The sequence below is a fragment of the Trematomus bernacchii genome, unplaced genomic scaffold, assembly GCF_902827165.1.
Source record: "Trematomus bernacchii unplaced genomic scaffold, fTreBer1.1, whole genome shotgun sequence".
In the NCBI taxonomy this organism is placed as follows: Eukaryota; Metazoa; Chordata; class Actinopteri; order Perciformes; family Nototheniidae; genus Trematomus; species Trematomus bernacchii.
Window position 1 is genome coordinate 26651418 of NW_022988043.1, and position 23204 is coordinate 26674621.

Sequence of the window (23204 nt, forward strand, 5' to 3'; positions counted from 1 at the left end):
TTTCAATTATATACATTCTACATATTCAGTTTATATTTCCTTTTTTCCTTCTTTGTATTGAAAATGATGAACAGCATTTCCCCTTTTTATGAATAAAGATCCATCTTATTGTAAATCATTCCGCTTTGTAATGTATGTTCTTTCTTCTTCAGGCCTGTGTCACACAACTAACTGCTGGCAGAAAGCACGCCAGGGTCCGTCTCACCGTACAACGTCTTTGACTTCAATGGCTTTATACATCCTGAGCTTCTTTGTTAAGCTATTTTTAAGATGATATTATGGTGCATATATCTCTCATGGAAAGTTCATCAAATGATCACCAACTTTATATCAAATCAATCAATCCATACTTTTAGGGCACTTTTTTTATTGCATAGGTAGAAACATGACAAGAAATGATTGATATAAACCTGAAAAAACGTTTCATCATAAAATGGAATGGAATAAATGTTCAGAAGGACTCATATTGAACGTAGAGCAAAGGCAATTTAAGTCTGTAGTTCGAACAATGAACAATGAGCTAAAACAACTTTCAGCAACATTACAGGAAATATCATAATACTTTGATTCCCCCAATAAAGATTGTATAGTTAAGGTCAGATTTGATGAATGAACTCCTTAAAAGAGGGGCCTTCACTTCACACTTTCCCTCTGCGGACCTGTTGAGCCGTTCCCACAGCACTCCTCAATCTGCTCACAATATGATCACAGGATGTAACCTCTGTGTGAATGTAATACTTCACAGGTTAGTTCCGAAAGTTTAAGGGTTCATTAAGTAAGATGTGTTTAAGACGTTTTAAGGTTACATTATTATGTTATCTATCCAATAATCCCGCTCTTTAAAACTGTGCAGGGGTGTAGGACCCTCAGCTGGGTTGTGTTTCCACACAATGACGGTCAGCAGCCCACTGCTTCCTGTCTCAGCTAACAATAGACACTTTGACTTTCCTTAGCGCTTAGCAAGCAGAATGTCCTGTCAAAGTCAATGAATATTAATGCCAATGTCTTTCATTCTGCTGATACATGTATGCTGGGACTGATGTGTGCAATCAACTAGCAGATAAATATAGAAATGTACAGCCTATTGTTTCCATAGCCATTATGAAATATTCTTATGAGCAGAACATATATCTGTGTCTCAATGATTTCCAGTGATCGACTGTGGCTAAGTACAATTACAAGTACTGTTCAACTTTTATTGTGCATTTACTTTATACTTCGGCTCCACTGCATTTAAAAAATATTCCTTTTATACTCAACTCCACTGTATTTATCTGAGAGATGAGGTTACTTTGCAGATTCATATTAAATACAAAATATACTCCACTAATAAATGATGATGTATTATTAGTAGATGAAACGACACAGTAGTATATACAGTAATGACCCTTACCTACTGCAACAATGCACTGCTGAACGAATGAATGCCTCAACAATAGATATGGACATGGACATACATATTATTCTGAAATGGGCCCTCCTGCATGATAAGTCATTTTACTTTGTGTTTTACTATTGTCGGCGCTAATTATTTTTTACTTTTCCAAAAGAATACTTTTACTATGATACCCCCAAAAAGTCCAATGAGTAATGAGCATATTATTTAAAAAATACCACCACTAATCCTAATACAAATATATAATAATTATTATCCTCCTGAGACCCAGAAAGAAAAAGGTTTCAAATGTCCTTTTTTCTTTTGATCACACAAGTCTTTAGGGTGGTATTAACATAATGACTAACACAAACAAAAAAAATATATTTTAATTTTTGTTTTATTGTGTGTCCTCTGTAGAGGACATTGGGTGTTAGTTATGCAAAGCATAGTATAAACAACATTAACATACAAGTACATTTAGACAACATTAGAGCACAACAACTCAATGCTACAAATACTGAGCCCTCATTTGTAGTACTCCATCCTTTTTTGAAATGCAGAGATACATCTGACACTTGAGGCACTTGATGTATGTTTTCCCACTGCATCCGTCTGCCATGAACCCTACAGAAACCTACGTGTTAGTTTTGGCCCATAGTGGACTCCATTTGTGTAAAATGGGGGAAATCAAAAGTTAGCAAATCCCCATGTCCTCCTCAGAGGACATTCATAAAAAACATTTAGTTTTAGGTCAAATAAGTATTACACTGCTCTGAAAACTCACTACACTAACTCCTAAGATGTTCCCTTACTATAATTAATTAAAAATATTGAACTCACAACACTGGTAATTAAAATATTATAAACTTACCATTTCTCTTTCTACAAATAGTGCTTGTGTTGATGGACGCCATTTTGAAATACAATGAAATTATCTTTTTCAAAGCCACACCCCCACATATGTCATATGTTTTAAAAGCCCAGGATGTCCTCTGTGGAGTACAATTGGACTTAATGCTGTGGCATGTATAACCTCAAAGTATATGGACCAAAAACCAATGTGCACCACAGAGGACAAAAATGAATGGGTGGGTCTCTGGAGGATTTATACAACCGTTATGATGATTATTGTCGTTACTATTACTATTATTATTAGTGTTATTATTATTATTATTGTTGTTGTTATTATTATTATTATTATTGTTATTATTGTTGTTGTTGTTTTTATCATTATTATTATTATTATTGTTGTTGTTTTTATTATTGTTATTATTATAAGTAGTAGTAGCATCCGTATTTATAGTTGTAGAACTAGTAGTAGTAGTACACGTATTTATATTATTATTTATATTATTAGTATCATTATTTTAATAAAGCTGCATATGCATCATGGCAGAACTTGACACTGTATCCGGTCCGGAGGATTCACCTCTAGTGAAGCTCATATTGAGTTAGGCTGAGTTTCAGAGGCGTGTACACATTCAGGAACATTTTAGAATGTCTCTAATCATAGAGGCTCCTCTGCGTCTCCTCCATCTACAGCGAGCATCCGTCACGTGACTCCACGTCCACCAATGGCGTCGCGGCAGTGTAACTTTAGTGATAAGAGAAGCGCAGTAAAGAGCGAGTGGACGGAAGGAGTTCACTGTGAGATCTCCATGGTCCTCCTCACACACTCAGCCTAACAGCGGCCCTTCTGGCTCCAGCAGCACACACATTCTGAGCATCCGGACTATCTGTGTGTTCATCGGTCTCAGGAGCAGCCTGCACTCCTCCAGCAGGTCTCAGATCAGATCCTCCCTGCCCGGCTGCTGTCTGCTCTCATGTTGGGAGACAAGGCTCACGGTAAGGCTGTCTACTGATCTGCACTCACAGCGTTCAAATACTATAGATACATATTGTATTTGTTTTTGACAGTCAATTAACCAATTGAAATCCAATATATTTAGGTAAGTGTTTAAATCCTGGGCTAAATGTGGCCTGAACAAATATATTAAAACTTAGGGGCATCACGACTTCGATAAATGGCTGCTTATTTTTAGGAAGAACTGTCTTAAAACGAAATGACAGCCGTTTTAAATAGCCACGTTTCAGCCCCATTAAAAAAATGTTAAAGCCGAACCAAACAATCAGTGAGAACAGCTGTTTAAAATAACACAAATAATTAAAAAAGTATAACACAAAGGTAAAATGTTACTGATACAAAAGCAATAACATAAACAAAAGACAATAATAACTAGTAGCCTATAGTCGCATTAATTGAACTTGAAAATTAATAAATAGGATATTGCTTTAAGAATGCTAGTTAAAACTAAATAAATCAATAATAATACTCTTTCAAGAGTTTAAGTCCGGGCTGTTCCTGGTACCGCGCGATACCGCTCGAAGCGCGCGTGCCCCTTGGACTGCATGACGGGGCGCGAGACGGCCTCTCAGCTGCCGCTTTTCACTCACCTCCACCCGTTTATTCAGGTAAATTCACATCTTTATGTTACTGTCCTGTGCAGTTGGCAGCAGTAAAATATTTAAAACAATACTTTTTTATATAATCATTCACACCGCGCACTGAGGCTGTGCACGCGCCGTCCAGCTGCTTTATCATTATATTAAAATCCTATTTATCACCGTGTCGGCTCAAATGCTGAGTGAGGGATTCACGTGTTACACTTTTACCTCATGTGGCAGCTACAACTTCAACAGAGTCATTCAAAGACATCCGTGCAGGTTCAAATCCTCCAGTTACACTTTGGCCATATTTGATCCTACTCTGGAGAATAAATCCAACCGAAAGAAAATGCTTGCATGGAGCAGTTCTGCCGATGAAGTAATAGTCTGCATTTATTATTGTTCGATTGGTGGTTATTAGTGGATATATACATCTATTTATTTAACACTTGTTTCAGTTCATGGACTATGGCAAATGTTATGCTTCATCATTCCGTAGGTCTTTATACATTTATTATTAATATATTTACATATGTTAATAGTTTACAATATCGTAGTGTATTTACGATGAATGCGCAAACTTAAACAGACGGTCTAATGATTAAATAAAGTGGGAACACTTCCTACATCAATATGTAGCCTATTCGTTTTTAGTTTAATTAATATATTGATAGCCTAGGTTTTGAGTAACGTGTTGACTTATTGGTTTCTATTCAGGATTGTAATTAGGCCTTATTACAAAAACAAAACAATTATTATAACAAAACATACAAACATACACATAGGCTATATTGCATTTCTTATTTTTGTAATTAAAGTCTAAATACTATAATTTCGATCAAATAGGCACATAAATAAATTAATTGTATTTTGCGTTTAAGTTCTAGGGAATTTTGAAAAAATATATCAGTTTAAGTTTATTTAAAAATATATTTTTATTTTCGTATTGGTTTCGTATATTTTTTGTCAGAATAATTTGCATTAAATGTCAAAATACGACAGCAACAACACGGAAGGGTAAATGAGACATAAATCACAAAGAAATAAAACCAAGCTTCGGAGAGGAAGACGAAAAGAGACGGCGGGTTATTCGTTATTGCGTAATTAAACAACATGTGACACCCTTGAAACACGATCAGATGAAATACCACCCCATAACTCACATTTGGAATACCATTTATTCATTTTCGACATTTTCCTACCGACATAAAATCCTGCATGCTGTATTAGCATGTTTCACTCATTGTGGCGCGTTGCATTTGGTGTGTGTGTGTGTGTGTGTGTGTGTGTGTGTGTGTGTGTGTGTGTGTGTGTGTGTGTGTGTGTGTGTGTTTAGGTGTCACTTTGAAGGTTATGGAGTACACATATGATGATGACCTGGAGGAGCTGTGTCCTGTGTGTGGAGACAAAGTGTCCGGGTACCACTACGGCCTGCTCACCTGCGAGAGCTGCAAGGTAACAGAAACACTGAGGTGAATGATAATATCATCACTTTCATCATGGGCCATATAAAACATGATCACAGCAAACTGTTTACAGTTCATCTCTAAATATAATGGAATTAAAAATAATGTATCTTTGTTTTAAATGTTACTTAAAATATGAATGTGAATTAGAAAAATGCAACATGGATTGCTTTTACGCAAACCATGCCTTTATGGAGCGTATATTATCAGCCGTGACGTGTAGGCTTTCTGAAATGATGAACACGTGTTGGTCAATGTCTCCCCCCCCCCCCCCGCTCCTCTCAGGGCTTCTTCAAGAGGACAGTGCAGAACAACAAGAGGTACACATGCGCGGAGAACCAGGAGTGTAAAATCGACAAAACCCAGAGGAAGAGGTGTCCCTTCTGCCGCTTCCAGAAGTGCCTCAACGTCGGGATGCGGCTAGAAGGTACACATGGACACCACCCGATATTCAGATACACCATGACTATCATAATAATAGTAATAATAGTAATAATAATAATAATAATAATAATAATAATAATAATAATAATAATAATAATAATAATAATAATAATAATAATAATAATAATAATAATAATAGTAATAATAGTAATAATAATACTGTCACTATATCAATGTATTACAATGCTTTTATTTAGAGGAATAATAGGCTTTATATTTATTTCCATGTCTTCTTCACTGTGTTTTAGTTACAACAATAATTCCAATAATGTAAACCTTTTTAACATTATAATTATATTCAGTTTTATGTTAGATTACTGTTGTAAAAACCTTTTAAATATTTCCTGATTTGTGGACTCTCATATTATTTTCTCTACTCATGGGATGGGATTAATTCCCAGACAGCAGTGCAGGAAAGCACCTGCTTCCGCAGCAGAAAAAGGACACATTCTTAACTTGCTGATAAAGCCCCAGAGACTCCCCTGTTTTAAATCAAAAGCTCTATTTAGACTACAGGGAGGAGCAGAGCTGCAGATTCTGCTCAGCCCTATACATGGAAGTATGAATGAGCAACATGTTTTTATTTACTCTGCAGCGACAGCACAGACATTTTGGTCAAATTCTAGGTGTTTACTCTGCTGTAGAAACATTCAGAAGTGTTTCATCTGTAAATCTGTTCTTCACCTTTTGTGTGACAGCGGTGCGCGCAGACCGCATGCGTGGGGGCAGGAATAAATTTGGCCCCATGTACAAGAGAGACAGGGCCTTGAAGCAGCAGAAGAAAGCTTTGATACGATCCAGCGGCTTCAAGCTGGAGAGCGCCGCTCCTCCGCCGGCTTCTCCGCTGCAGAGCGACTACGGCTTCACCGGCACCCTGCACAGCCTGCCCACCATCTCCAAGAGCCTGCTGCCCTCCACCCCGAGCTCCATCACCCCCACAGACTACGAGAACAACCTCTATGGACCCCCGTCCCTGGGCATGGCCATGCAGTCCCACCTGCCCCTCACCACTCAGTACCAGTACACAGCCTTCCCTGGCAGGGCGATTAAAGCCGAGTGTCCCGACTACACCAGCTCCCCTGAGTCTCTGACAGGATACCCCTACCCAGACATGTACCCCTCGGCCTCGCCTCAGCCCCCCAGCCTGCCTCCGCTGGTGCTGGAGCTACTGCGCTGTGACCCAGACGAGCTGGTGGTGCAGAACAAGATCGTGACCCACCTGCAGCAGGAGCAGAGCGGCCGGGCCCGGCTGGACAAGCCCAGCACCTTCAGCCTCATGTGCCGCATGGCCGACCAGACTCTGTTCTCCATAGTGGAGTGGGCCCGGAGCTGCATCTTCTTCAAGGAGCTCAGGGTGAGTCAAGCCCTCACCCTCACACAGACACACACTCCAGCTGCTGGGGGCTAGTGTCTACAGCTGCACTCCACCATTTATTTCATATTACACACACTGAAAAAAGTGAAACATTTACTTGTATTAAATGTATCATGTCAACAGATTTCACATTAGGTAAGATCAGAGCAATAATATCAAGTTTAAATCAAATATATTAAGGTTCAACTTAATACTATTGCTTTCAACTAACCTCATACAGTGATGTGAAATGAGTTGCCATAATAGATTGAGTTCAAATCAGTGCATCATATGCACTGATTTTGGAAAAGATAGAAGGACCAAGTTGCAAATGATGAAGTGTTGGCTCTGCACTGATTCTACTCCTCGCTCATTTACGGCAAACATGTCCATTTGTTTGGTTCCTTTTGTTCTTTCCTCTCACTTTCTTTGTATCACTCTTTCTCCTGCTCACCTTAGATATCATGGCCCTCATTACAATCAAACAAATGTGTGCAATGTTTGAATAAATCAACTGGTTTGGGAGTGTAAGGATCAGAATGATGACAGTGTGATTCCTCTTATGATTGCTCTGATTAGTGAGGATAATCATATCACAATTATCATAATGTCTGTCCATTTGTTTTAGGGATTTATCAATCAAAACTGAAAAGTGAACTTCAGAAAGACTGAACCCAGAGAGCTGTCAGAATGAAGCTTTCTAGCACACCTTTAGAGCAGCGGCACTCTCCAGACGTGGAGAATCAGAAACAACATGCTGAATAGAAAAACTAGTTCTCGTCGGCCTTTATTGTAGTAATTCCCCCGCTCATAGATTGCCTCAAATTGTATAAATATATGAAATTCACCAACATTGTGAAGATAGTCAAACCCTTAACTAATGCATTTAAAACAACTTTATTTCTGAAGGTCATTCAAAGTTCTTTTAAAGGGCTGCCTGCCATTGTGGATGTCCCAAAGAAGTCTTCACATTAATAATGACTTCCTTTATTCCTGTTATCTTTTGTTACCTTTCTCTCTGACAACATAACAAGGTAAAAGCAGCAGAACGACAACAACATGGTTACATAACGTTAGCTTTGCTCACAAAGAGGTTGTTCTGTGTTTAAGATGAGGTGCATCTTCTAGGTGTGTAGTGCACATCACAGAGCAGAGCATTCAAGTTGATTTCAATACATAAGATTGACTCGCTGACTACTTTAGAATAAACCTCCTTGAGGTCATTCTTGTATATTTAGCATTGAGTGTTTTTACATGATGCCTCTTTATACTCTTACTCCACTACATTTTGTAGACAAATGTTGTACTTTTGATTCCATTACATGTATTTGACATAGTTACTTAGTAGACTGAGGTTGTTATTAGACAATATAAACCAACACACGTCATATAATGAGAGGTTAGATACCCCATTAGCGTATACATTAAGGCAAATCATCTCAGCTGTTACCACGTGCAACATCCAAATGATCAACACAGAAATGCACCAATTATGTTTATAAAATAATAAAAAGGTATTTGGTGTTAAAAAGGACTATTTTGCGATATGAGTTTTACTATGGAAGTATTTTGAAGTGCTAATACTTTTTTACTTTTACTTACAATTTTGAATGTAGGACCTTGACTTGTAACTGAGTATTTGTACACTGTAGTATTGCTACTTCCACCCAAGTAAATCATCTGAGTACTCTCCTTGAAACTCCCCCAGTTGATTACTGACAATGAGGTCATTGTTTTTCATATCAAAGAAATGTCTGAAATGGTATGTTTGAATAATGCAAATCAAAGCTTCATCCAATGCTAACTTGAATGAAACAAAAGAAACAAATAGGCAAAGTAAAACACCTGCCTGTGTGTTTGGGATGTTTTCATGATATGGAATCAAACTAACAATCACAACTGACCATTTGTAAATATATATTGAGTTGCATTTATATAGCACCTTGTAGCATTCCAACCACTCTTAGCCACTGGAATGGCAGTGCTGCCACACTGATCTTGTGAATAATGGACGATCCACCCTTCCTCCTAGGCCACTGCCGACACACAGTGTGCAAACAAACATATTTAGTGTCTCGCAAGCTCTGCAAAAAGATTTAGCTGCACTAAGAGAAGAAAAAGATAAATGAAGCTTCACGATCTTACAAGATTGCATCATGCACACTGTGTGATCTTTCTGCAACAGGAGATGCCAGCGTAGTCTGGATGTAATGAGCTGCACACAGTTACAGTGCTGAGGGGGCCTGTGTTCCCTCAGTCCCCCACAGTAGCTGTCCTCACAGACACATATGGTTTAATGAGGGGACATGCATCAGTGTCCCGCTCCTCCGCAGCCAGCGTCTGTCTGTGAGCCGTCCCACACACACATGTACACACTTCTCATGACTCAGTCACTCAGCCAGATTGATGTCCCACGCTGGGGGAATCGAGACAGTTGTTTAGGTGCTGGCTGGGGGTGCAGGGGTGGGGTTATAATTATTATATGACAAATCAGATCAGCCGGTTTCACAACAATGAAGAAAATATGACCTCATTCTGTGAGTCATCATATAATGTGCTGACGAACAAACATCTGTCCACAAGCCATGGTCAGACAGAATCAACAGATGAAATGTTTAACTAAAGGTTGGTTCTGGCCTTGGTGAGATGTGAGATTCCTCTCTGACTTCTGATCACTTTATAACTCAGGTCCATACCAGAAAACATATTTAAGCATATGTATGTGTATGTACATATGTATGTATTGTTCGGGGGGGGGAACTGAAACGTTGTCTTTAATTAAATCTATTATGTCAACACATTTCACATTTATTTAAAATTAAAGGTGGGGTATGTAATTTATTTCAGAAACACTTTTTGTTATATTCCATGGAATGCTCTTAACATCCCGATAGCAATGAATATCTGAAGTGCTTTGACAAAAAATCCATAACAAAATGTCATCTGTGGAAGCCGTAGTACTGTAAAAAGCACGACCAATCATTTTAGCCGGCCCGGCTAAAATGACTGGATGGCCTACCTGCCTGTCAGCCTTCCATCTGTGCACAAACTTATCTCGTGCCCTCATTGGTCATGTGTGCGTTCGTGTGTGTTGGAGGAGGGGCTCTATAAGGAAGTGGCAGATTTTTTACGGTTGTGTATTTTCAAATTCTAGCGATCTCGAGCTGGTTTCTCAAACTTACCTACTCTACCTTTTAGTATTATTTATTTCCACTAACCTAATACAGTTATGTGAAATCTGTTGACAAAATACATTTCATTAAAGTCAACATTTCAGTTGTTCAGAGTGCTCAGGTCTGTTCCCTTCCTGCTTCACACACATTCACTGGTGGTCCCTGGGACTGCCTCAGGCTTACGTTTAGCTAACATGTTAGGCAGAATCTGAGCATGATCACTTGTCAATGTTTGAAATGCCTGCCGCATGTAAAGCTTCCTCTGTGTTCTGTTTGGATTCTGTGCTTCCACCAAACAGCAGCAACAGATCCAAGCGTCTTTGTCTAGCTGCCACAGGATTTGTAAATGATGTGTGAAGTGGCACTACATTATGGCATTACATTTAGTCATATGAAAAGGTACCCCCAATTACAAAATAAATCAAGACAAAAAAAGATTGGAAACATCGGTGCATCATGGCATTTTGTGTTCCTATATAATAAATGATAGTCTTATCATAATCTGAATTTGCAACACATTTGACATTGAATCTGCTCTCAGTGTCCAAATACCAAACCTAAAATATGAAAATGAACGAAGGTGATGACTGAATTCTTAGTTCCCGAGAACTAGCAGCTGAAGCATTTGCTGTCACTGTAACCTCCCTCGTCTCAGAAACAAAGAGCACATTGTGCTTGTAACTTCTCCAACAACAAGGTATCTCTACACTCCCTGTGCAGACTGCTGTCATGCTGCCAGGCATTTATTTTTCATTTGAGAAACGTAAATGCTTTTAGAAATAGCTATAATGACTATTTCATGCATATCAGAGCCTCACACTGTCTAACCTGTTTGATGACCGGAAGCTATACCACAAACATCTGAGTCTTTGCTCACACACATTAAAGTACATTAAATGTATTATTATTATTATTATTATTATTATTATTATTATTATTATTATTATTATTATTATTATTATTATTATTATTATTATTATTATTATTATTATTATTATTATTATTATTATTATCTAACAGATTTCACATAACTGTATTAGGTCAGCTGAAAGCAATTATATGAAGTTGAACCTTGTCTTTTTTATTGAAACTTCATATTATTGCTTTCAACAAATGTAATAAAAGTCAAAGTTAAATGTTTGTATGTGCAGTCTCAGTGCCCCCCCTTAATACATTCATTCTCATACATGTAGGCCACACATATCTGAATCCACAGCTAAAGGCATGCGTCTGAGTGGTGTGTAGATGGTCTGTTGCACTATGGTATCCACCCATCGTACACTGAGTCTATTATAATGTCTATGGGTGTCATATGAACACGTAAGATGACGTTGTTCTTTTCTGTTGACTACACTGTTTTTTTAATGATGGTAAGGAAAGTCATTTTAAACTAGGACCATCACCATTCCCTTGCTTCGAGTGCCATGCCTTCACATAACCCTCAAAAACATTTGATAATGATGTAGTTGCTACAGGAAACGTGTCGCAACGACGGATGATGTCAGGAAAATGACTGTGAGACATGCAGAGAGATTAAAGATAAGATACGATATAATAATAATGCTGTTAGTTAACATATATGATTTCTAACAGACGTGGCTGTAAACACATAATGTGTACAAAGTATTGATTCAGCCAACCTATATTAATGTAACTACGACTAATTTTTTTAATTTTTTTATTTAACCTTTATTTAACCAGATAAAAACATTGAGATAAAATCTCATTTTCAATGATACATTTTTATTGAATCGTTTATTTAGCAGGGACAATGCACAGTGATGAACACTTAAAACATTCAAATGTATCAAGCGTAACAGTGCCAGATTTAGCTTTGAGCTAATCTCCATCCGCAGTCCCTCACATAACACATTTAAGAAATTGACATTTTACAAACATAGCAAAAACAAAATACATGATATGCAAAAAGTGCAAAAGAGAGCAGCATACACAAGTATTTACCACATGGCAGCACAATGTAGCAGCAACAACATGTAAAGTGCAAGAGAAGATACAAGAGCTACCTAAAGTGCAAGAGGAGATGCCCCTGTGTTAAAGTGCATTTAGCGGTGATTACACGTCTGTTTGTTTCTCAACCATTCTTTGAGTTGACCTTTGAAGCTATTGAGAGTGGGACAATCCCGTATCTCAGTAGGGAGGCTATTCCACAAAGAGCTGCCTTTAACGGAGAGGACATTTTGTCCAAAAGTGGTCCGTCTGCGGTGGACCTCACAGTCTCCTCTGGTTTCTGACCTAGTGCAGCGTCCAGTGTGTTTTCTGTGGATGAATTCCCCTAAGGGAGGGGGGGGGGGGCAGTCCATGTAAACATTTATAAATAAAACACATACTTTTAAAAGACTTAAAATTGTCAAAACTCAAGAAATTGTGTTTCTCAAGGATGGTATAGTGGTGGTATGAATAAGGCTTTCTGTCAAACACCTTGATAGCTCTCTCTCACAGCTGTTCTATAGGTTTCAGGTTTGTGGCACAAGCAAACGACCAGTTTGTAAAACAGTATTCAATGTGGGATAGAATCATACAGTGGAGGTATGACTTTGCAGCATTGACAGTTAAGAAAGGTCTAATTTGTTTAACATTTTGCAAGTTGAATTTAATGGTATTGGATACTTTCTTAATATGTTTCTTAAAAGTCAAGTTCGAGTCCAGTATGACTCCAAGAGACTAGTTCTAGTTCTGCTCCGTTTAAAAACACATTGGATCCTTCGATTTTGACTGGTCGTTTACTGAACATCATGCATACTGTTTTTTTCATTTAACTGTAAGCAAATGTTGTTCAGCCAGTGTTGAACCTTGTCCAATGCATTTGAGAGACAGGATGAGATCATTTCAGTGTTTTTCCCGTGTATAAAGATGACCGCATATCGGCATGCATTTGCACATTCATTTACAGTACACATTTGAAATAGCTGATTTAGTTCTGATAGACATACCAAAGTGTGCATAAAATATATAAAATGTAGGTTAATATTTCTTCCCAAGTAGGAACACCATATTACAGAATAAAGTGATATTTATTTTAATAATGAATACCCTTATAGGAAAACACTGTATGGTAGAATTTGCTGCGAAAGATACACAGACACATACGTCCTGTTTCTTTTTTGTAGTGTACAGTTTTTCTCACATAACAACTGTGCAGCCTCGTTTGGTTCACATGTGGTGTATTTCTGCGGACAGTCAGTCCATGTGCAGTGGACAGAAAACATGGACAGTGAAGCTAAGCTGTGCATATTTGGCAGAGAAAACCGCTCACAGAGCGGTTTCCCTGGGCTGGATAATTACATTCCATGCAGGCGATAACGCTGAAATGTCTTCTCCTCTGCTCCGCTCTCGCCACGCACAGATACATTGTTGCTAAATTGTGAGCAGAATTGAAGCCATTGATTTGTGCAGCTCCCCAGAGGTGGGCTTTGTCGTGCCTTGTGTTTGACCTTCTATTCACCTGTTGAACATGGAATGGAGGCTGTTGCAGAGGAAGTGCACACAATGAACATCATAAATGTTCAGCTACTAAAGGCAGTATACACCTCATTTAAAAGTCATGTGTCATAGCAGGTTTGAAATGTTATGTTATTGATCGTAAATAAACATACACTATTTAAAATTGAAGGAACTTGAAAATGAATGATCATCTTTTTAGATATAAAAGTTAGTTTTACCTGTGTGCTTATTGAATCCTTCCCAGTGTCATTCTTACATTGTATTATTTAAGCAGCTGATATGAAACCACAATGGTCTTAAAATGGAGTACTAGACCAAGACCAGCCAAGTCCAGAGAAAATATAGTCATGGTAAAAAATGTAATAAGTTGGAATATGCTAAAGGAAAATTTAGCGAAGTTTATAACTGTCTCATAATATTTAATCATTTGTAGGCACGTGTCCAAAACACTGAACTCAGGCCTGCTGTCTTTAGCTGTTGAAGCTAGTGGATTGTGACTGTCAGTAACAGGAACAGCAAAACAGCCTTAATGTGCCAGGAAGAATAGCATATGGTCATGCTAGTGCTAATGGAGGTCCTAATAAAGAAACACGTTAGCGGTCAATGTCTATATTATACTCTCCCACCGTGAGCACAATAAGAAAGTGTCATCAAGTACTGTAGTGAGGGAAGTCTTTTCATTATTATATAAGAAGCTCTATTTTTTATATTTTTAACTTCACACATGTGATAAAAAGGGTTTAGATTTCTGACCTCAGGTTTAAAGGTTTCTCTCTTTGTAAGGAAACAAAGGTCTATAAAACAAAATTACCACATGAATTAGTCTACACAAATATATAAATGTATTTTGACTAAGAAATTATTATTCGAGGGGGGCCCTGCATTTTTAAAGGTCAACACTTTCCTAAAGCTATTCCTGTCAACATAGTCATGAACATAAGCAATGGAAAGAAAGGGATGAAAACAACAGCGTAAGCCTTTAAAAGAAAATGACCAACGCTTTTCTCAACTGTACTCTGTGCCTTCATCCTGCTGACAGGACTACCATGCACACATTTTATTTCCTGTCACAATCTCACAGATTTTGGCTTCATGGCTGTGAGATCAAATGTGGCTCTCCCGAGTAAAACACGACACTTGACAGGTATATAACCTAAAACCTCAGCCTAACCTAGTTCCACGCTCTGACATGGACAGACATAAATCTCCTCTGTGTTCTCAGGGGTTCAGAGGGATTTCTGGCTGCAGCTGAGTGTCCAGCTCCTCTTGGAGAGGAAGCACAGGAGGTCACCAAGACCTCTTGCTTCCTTAACCCCTTCCTTTATCACTGTACACCCCCCCACTGAACCAGTTCAGATGTGTCCAACAAGATTGGAGCGTCTCCTCTGCGACTGATATATAGTTTCATTCAGACGGACAGTAATTCTGTCAGCTCGGTGTCAGATGGATGTGTGTCTGGGCCTATTAGCAGCTGCGGCTGCAGAATTACTCTCCGTCGTGTCCTTCACTTTACAGACAATATTGCAACAGGAGGGGGGGGGGCTTAATCTGAAAACACAACCATTCCCCAGAGCAGAGCAGATGTGACTGGGAGAGGTGTGTGTGTGTGTGTGTGTGTGTGTGTGTGTGTGTGTGTGTGTGTGTGTGTGTGTGTGTGTGTGTGTGTGTGTGTGTGTGTGTGTGTGTGTGTGTGTGTGTGTGTGTGTGTGTGTGTGTGTGTGTGTGTGTGTGTGTGTGTGTGTGTGTGTGTGTGTGTGTGTGTGTGGTGTGTGTGGTGTGTGTGTGTGTGTGTGGGGGGGGGGGTAGAGGTGAGCAGGTTGAAGCAGTCTCAGACAATGCACGTAATTACACAACACCGGGGACACACACACACACACACACACACACACACACACACACACGCACACACACACACACACACACACGCACACACACACACACACACACACGCACACACACACACAAACGCACACGCACACGCACACGCACACGCACACGCACAAACACACACACTAACATCAACACACATCTTTCCTTCATTTCTCTTCTCTCCATTTATGCACTCCCAATTTATTCACTTTATCTTTTTTTCTCCCCTATTTTCAGCTTTCAAAGAATATTGGTCAGGATTATTAAAACAGCAACAGTGTGTATGTACATGGTGAACTTCAGGCTTTAACATTATTCGACACGGTGAACCATCAGATCCTCCTTCGCACTCTCCAAGAACTTGGAGTTTCAGGCTCTGCACTTTCCCTCCTCACCTCATACCTCAAAGACCGTACCTACAGGGTAACTTGGAGAGGGTCCGAGTCCGACCCTTGTCAATTATCTACAGGGGTCCCTCAGGGCTCTGTCCTCGGTCCCCTCCTCTTCTCTCTGTGTACAAACTTGCTCGGATCAGTCATTAGCTTGCATGGTTTTTCATACCACTGCTACGCTGACGACACCCAATTCATTCTGTCCTTTCCCCGTTCAGAGACCCAGGTCGTCGCACGCATCTCTGCTTGTCTAGCAGACATCTCTCAGTGGATGTCTGCTCACCACCTCAAGCTCAACCTTGACAAGACTGAATTGCTTTTTCTTCTGGGAAAAGAGTGTCCCACTCTTGACCTAACAATCAACATCGGCCCCTCTACTGTTTCCCCGACTCGGACTGCAAGGAATCTGGGTGTGACCCTAGATAACAAACTGTCCTTCACTGCAAACATCACTGTAACAACCCGCTGCTGCAGATACACTCTTTACAACATCAGGAGGATACGTCCCCTCCTGACCCAGAAAGCAACGCAGGTTCTGGTCCAGGCTCTCGTCATCTCATGCCTAGACTACTGCAACTCCCTCCTGGCTGGTCTACCTGCATGTGCCATCCGACCTCTGCAGCTCATCCAGAATGCAGCGGCTCGTCTGGTCTTCAACCTTCCTAAATGTTCCCACACCACGCCGCTCCTCCGCTCCCTTCACTGGCTTCCAGTAACTGCTAGAATCCACTTCAAGACAATGATACTTGCGTACCATGCTGTGAATGGTTCCGGCCCTTCCTACATCCAGGACATGGTTAAACCATACACCCCAGCACGTGCACTCTGCTCTGCATCAGCCAAACGGCTCGCTGCACCCTCACTGCGAGGGGGACCCAAGTTCCCATCAGCAAAAACACGTTGGTTTGCTATCCTGGCTCCAAAATGGTGGAATGAGCTCCCCATTGACATCAGGACAGCAGAAAGCTTACACATCTTCCGGCGCAGACTGAAAACTCATCTCTTTCGACTCCACTTCGAGCGATAGAATGACTAACAAAGCACTTATATACTAATAAAGGACTGGCTTATCTAAAGCTAGTTGAGTAGCACTTGAAATGTTTTGGCTCTATGAAACCTGATGTACTTATATGATTCTGTTTCCTTCAAGTTTGTATCTTCTTGGTCGAATGCACTTATTGTAAGTCGCTTTGGATAAAAGCGTCAGCTAAATGAAATGTAATGTAATGTAATGTACCGTCCCTCTGTCTCTGTGTTTATCTCTGTGTCTTTCTCTGTGTTTCCTGTAGGTGGGAGATCAAATGAAGCTGCTCCATAACTGCTGGTCTGAACTTCTGGTCCTCGATCACATTTTCAGACAAGTGCAACATGGACAGGAAGACAGCATCCTGCTGGTGACCGGCCAGGAGGTAACAACCCCCTGACACACACACCTTCCTCTCAGCACACCTATATCAGTATACCTGCCCTGCACTGCATTCAACATGTGGTCACTCTGGCTCTCCTCCAGTCTCTGGACTGCAGGCCCAGTGTGTCATTGTTTCAACCAGCTTTAACACCAGATGAATGAAGGACCTTTTTCGTGTGACAATTTACAGTCACATGTAAGGCTTGAAGGTTGATAGTAGTGCTGACATATTTATAGTTGAGCCATGGATGGTAGTTTCTTTGAGCCTTAAAACAAAAAAAATTGTGGTTATTGTTAATGCCATATCAAATGTATACATAAGGCGCATTCACACCGCAGTACTTTTCCCACAAAGGTTCATGAGAACTTAGTTCATGAGAACTCACGGTGTATACTGCCACCCGGAGTCCCCGGCCGGAAGCCCCCGGAGTTGGGGACTGGCTTCAGTAGAAGCTGCTGGGACTCCCAGCAGCTTCTACTGAAGCCTTCCGAGTAAATCGCCAGAACGCCGACACCTCCTCATCTCCACCGCTCCCATGTTTTCTTTTGTGTTGCCATAAGTTAGTCTCTCTGCGTTTCTGCGCTGGGCGAATGCTAATGCTAATAATGCTAATGCGAGGATAATAAAATGGCGGCTTCACAAAACCTTTTGGGAGTTTTACGGGGCGTGGTTTGCAATCCGCCCAGCCAATCAGAAATAGGAACCTTTTTCTCCCACGGAAGTCCCTGCTTTCTAGCAGGGACGGAAAAGGGGGTAAAAAGGTTCTGATGAACTAATTTTAGTTCCGGCTCTTTTTGGTGTGAACGCGACATTTCGGAACTATATCGGAACTAAAGTGGGAAAAGTACTGCGGTGTGAACGCGGCTATAGACTGTTTCCTCCAAAAAGGTGTGTGTTCTCTCAGATGAAAGGTACATTGTTTTCCGAGTAGCCCTGTAAGGCATGGTGACCCACCGCACCTCATTGGAAGCAACTGTGGAATGCATTAAAGCAGTTTAAATTAAGAATAGATTTTCATTCATTTGTGCACAAAATCAAGTGTAAGTGTTCCGTGCTTCTGTGGTCCACAAGCAGCCTGTGCTCCTCTGACAAAGCTCTGTCAGCAGGTCAGCCTTCATCTGGAGCCGCCTGCATACGGCCAGACAGTCAAATGGGTGAAATGAGGAGACATTTAATCCTGACATTTATTCAATAATGTTATCAAAGATTTGATGTAACATTACATAGGATAATAATAACAATCTTTTTTTCATAACCTTATTGACACTTTAAGGAGCAGGCCACGTCTTTCAGTTTTTGTGTTTCTATATACATCTAAAATGTATATATATATATATATATATACATTTTAGATGAATGTGTTTCAGGTTTGAATGATTTACCAGCAAACATTATATTAAAAAGGTTAATACAGTCGATATTCATTTATATCAACACATTTGACACACTGCACAGTATTATTGGTATAAATATACGGTAGTTTTTCTGTTCTTACTGTGTGTTAAGGGTACAGTACTGGTATGTGTACGTGCTTGACATTGGAATACATACTTTAGGCTGGTAGGATTTCAGACTTCTTATTATATGGACGACTGTGACACAGGGGTGAATTAAGCATCCCATAAGAGGGTCAGCGGCTCCATCCCCGCCCCCTGCTCAACTTGTCAAAGAGTCCTTGGGCAAGATCCTGAATCCCAAATTGCTCCTTTAGGCTTGTCTACGGTATTGAAGCGCATCTACATAAATAACATGTACTTTTTGAAATATTTGGAAGCAGTTTTCTAATGAAAAAGTTCAAGGGAGTAGAGGTCCTCCATGGAGGGCAGCTCCGTCCTGTTGTGGAGGCTGAGGGCGACCTGTTACTCTGTGGGTAAACTGCAGGGGGTCCAGAGAGTCAGGGAGGGAGGGGGTGATAAATGTTTTGACTAACTGCTCAAAGCACTTCATGATGATGGAGGTGAGCCACTGGGCGGTAGTCGTTGAGGCAGGTGGGTTTAGACTTTTTGGGGACAGGAACGATACTGACATCACTATGTTACATTCACACTTCTATTCACACAACAAATTGTACGTGAAAGGGCTAAGGGGGGGGGGACATCTCTATGTCGGTGTCCAGTGACAACAGAGCCGGCCAGCCAACCAATCAGAGCAGACTGGGCTCTGGTTTCAGACAGAGGGTGAAAAGAGGTGCTGCAGGGCTTCACCGGCTGCGCCTCATGACTCTAACCAGTTCTCTGTTTTCAGGTGGAGCTGTCGTTCGTCCTGTCCCAGGCGGAGGCCACGCTGTCGGGGCTGGTGCAGCGGGGGCAGGAGCTGGCGGCCCGGCTGAGGGCCCTGCAGCTGGACCGCAGAGAGACCGCCTGCATGAAGTTCCTGCTCCTCTTCAACCCCAGTGAGTCCGCCTCAAGGTCCTGCTTCATGCTGTGATCAGTGTGCAGATGCTTTGGCCAGAGAAAAGTGTCAAATGAAAAAAATTATAATAATGAATTCTATTCACTCATAATCAGAAAATACAGGTTTATCCCTGCTCAAGGCTCGGCACAGGTTTGACAGGGTAAAACAGAGCAGCCTTCGTATTCCATATACAGTATAAGAGTCTCTTATTATACTTTAGTATTAGTACGAGTAAATGAATTTCTTTGAACGACAACTTGCCTTTGGATTGTGTGTTTCTGGAAGAATGCCGTGTTTTATTGTGAAAATCAATCATCTTGCAGGGTTGCAGGGCCATACTGATGCAGTGCTTTGGCGGAATTTCAATAGCAACATTGACATTTTAATGAAAACATTTCACAATTGCAGATTATCTGCAATACCTACCTACGTATATCTGTAAGGTTACAGACATCCACATTGGCCTTTTTCCCTCCAATAAATTCACTTAATTAAATTTCTAGGGTTGACAAAAGCCAACATTAACAAAGACATCCTCCTCCATTGTCCACTAATGGCATTCAAAAGAAGCGTAATGGATGGGTCTATCATTCGATGGCAGAGCCGACATTCATGTTGCGGCTTGTGCAGATGGAGAGAGCGTAGACGTGCCTCCCCAGATTCTCAGAAGTGTTTGCTGTTTAGCGCTGGCAAGCGGGGAACAAAGAGCTTTTCAATGGGGAGAGCACTTGTCATAGACAGAAAATATTTGCTGTGTTTGCCTGCGGCTTCTCTGCTCGCACTCTCGCACTCCCTCATCTTCAGAGTCAGGTTTGTCGGGGGTAATTTAATTGCCCTTAAGCAGTTTGAAAAGATGATTCAGAACATTTAATTACTGTGTGAATGGATTCTCCAAGATGTGCTCAGCTGATGCTGAATGGTCCACAGAAGGGCTTGGCTATTGTCTCTCTCTCTCTCTCTCTCTCTCTCTCTCTCTCTCTCTCTCTCTCTCTCTCTCTCTCTCACACACGCACACGCACACGCACACACACACACACACACACACACACACACACACACACACACACACACACACACACACACACACACACACGCCATGCACTCAACTTAATCCATACTCAAAGTGTAGATAAATAAAACTAAGCAGCTCTCCTTTATATCATAAGTGAATGGTTCATATTCAACATTTATATTGCATTAATGTTCTTTCTCATATCATACTATTGACTTATATAACTTTACATTTTAAACTCAATATTGTCTTGGAGCAGCTGTACAGTACGAACCATTTATAAACATTTTCCATCACCACATGTACATGTTAAGTCATTTGTTAAAGAATCAGGAAGCTAATGAGGAATATTCTCGAACAGCTTCTTACTGTCCTTTTCCTCATGGACATCGAAAAGAATCAAAAAATGACTTAAAAATTAGAATACAAAAAATCTAAATAAAGATAAACATTCAAAATCAAAAACAGTAACTTCAAATTCTCAGTAAAAAGGACCTATATTCAGAGGAGTATCTACACATTGTACAATATATAGAATACAATTGAATACTCTCTAATATACCATTCTACTGAACATAACAACATAGTGTACTATACAATAAAACAATGTGTACAGTAGCTTGAAATACAAGTAAAATATATCTGAGGTAGTGTAAGTATTGTTCATGCTACTTACCACTGCAATCAACCAGCTACCGCACATTATTCTACAATGTTACACTTATTTTATAAATACTGATTAGTTACTTCTTTTCCCTGAATGTGTACTTCTGTCCATTTTTTGAACAATTATTTGATTGTAAATGCTTCGGCATGCCGTTTGATCTAATCGTGTTTTTTGGGAGTTTTTCTTCCTCTCTATCTATACTGCTGTAACAATGTACATTTCCTTCTGTGGGATGAATAACGGAATTCCAATTCTGATACTGAACAAATGAATGAAACCAACTTAGTAGCAAATATATATTCCCCCTCCCAAACCTGTTCATAGCAGATAAAAAGCCTTTATTGTCATTTTACAAAATATACAACAAGACTTTTGGAGTGCAACCCTGTCAAAGTGCACAGTGACCAAAACAGACAAATAATGAAAAAAAGGCCAGTAGGGCAAACACATGTCAATAAGGGGGTAATAAATCATTAAGAGCAGTGGCGTGAAAAGCTATACAGTGCATTCAATGATGCATGTTGTCCTGTGTGTGCAGATGTCAAGCTGCTGGAGGACCAGGCCTTCGTGGAGGGGGTGCAGGAGCAGGTGAACGGGGCTCTGCTGGAGTACACCCTGTCCACCTACCCTCAGTTCCAGGAGAAGTTCAGCCAGCTGGTGGTGCGTCTGCCAGAGCTGCGTGGCCTCAGCACGCAGGCGGAGGACTACCTGTGCTACATGCACCTGAGCGGAGAGGTGCCCTGCAACAACCTGCTCATCGAGATGCTGCACGCCAAGAGAGCCTGTGTGTGAGGGACACACACGTTCCTCCGTCATGTGTTGTTTGTGTAGGTGAGAGTGTGTGTGTGGGAGGGAAAGTGTGTGTGAGAGGAAACAATCAGATGAAGATAGACAGGCTATGTTGGGCCATCTTTGTGAGGCCTTTTGTTTGAGCTGGAGAGGAGAAAATGTTCTTTGGTGTTTGGAATTATAAAGCTCCATCCATACTCAAGGTCGTTTGAATATTTTGAATGTTAACGTTTCATATCCTGCAGAGCTACATTCATGTGACCTTTATAAACTGGATTTTCTACCCTGTTTTCAAAAATCTAAAATTAGAACTGCCTTTAAAGTTATATTCAATGACCAAATATCACATCCAGCATCAGAACACAGATTTTCTACGTTCCACAGAGCTGCCCAGCAAATATTCAGACTCAATCAAATAATGTTAAACACTCATGTAGACATATTGTCCAGATATCTGTCTATCATTCTAAAACATCCACATCTTCATATCATTGTGATATCAATATGAACTGTTGGGTCCCATATGTGTATATAGGATGTCTATAGGGTCATCTGGTGCGAGGGCTGCTCTGATGTGCACTTTTCCAACATATTTTCTATCTTCTTTTCAGAAATTTGAATTTAGCATTAATTGATTTTGATCCAAATGTCAGATCCAACTTTATGGAAGATTATAAAGTGCACTCTTCCTAGATAATCATTATATATTTTGTAGATGAAAACACTGTGGTGTTCTCAGATTACTGATCATATCTCTACCCTTTTTTAACACCAATGTTCAAAAATAAGAGAGCTCTATGGGGTTTAATATAGCTTTATTTTAATCTATTTAGTAATATATTGATATATAGAAGCCAGAAATGTTAAGAAAAACTCATTTTTATTCAGTTATTCATCAAACCCTTACCAGGAAAGATAAAATGACAACAATACAGATAAGGAAGAGGGAC

The 23204-nt window shown here is 40.2% G+C and overlaps 1 protein-coding gene across 1 annotated transcript; it reads left to right on the plus strand.

Moving 5' to 3' along the window:
- The first annotated feature begins 3201 nt into the window (after positions 1–3201).
- On the plus strand, positions 3202–22345 carry LOC117472899 (nuclear receptor subfamily 5 group A member 2-like). The gene is made up of 7 exons (XM_034118339.1): positions 3202–3223; positions 5160–5278; positions 5575–5716; positions 6432–7087; positions 17273–17392; positions 19637–19784; positions 22004–22345. Exons 1-7 carry the CDS (start codon positions 3202–3204, stop codon positions 22255–22257), a joined length of 1461 nt encoding a protein of 486 aa, XP_033974230.1. The 3' UTR covers positions 22258–22345.
- The last annotated feature ends 859 nt before the right edge of the window (positions 22346–23204 follow it).

Coding starts and splice junctions, on each gene's coding strand:
- LOC117472899 (XM_034118339.1), top strand. CDS start 3,202: ATGTTGGGAGACAAGGCTCACG. Junction 5,279..5,574: donor TCACCTGCGAGAGCTGCAAG/GTAACAGAAACA, acceptor CGCTCCTCTCAG/GGCTTCTTCAAGAGGACAGT. Junction 7,088..17,272: donor TCTTCTTCAAGGAGCTCAGG/GTGAGTCAAGCC, acceptor TGTTTCCTGTAG/GTGGGAGATCAAATGAAGCT.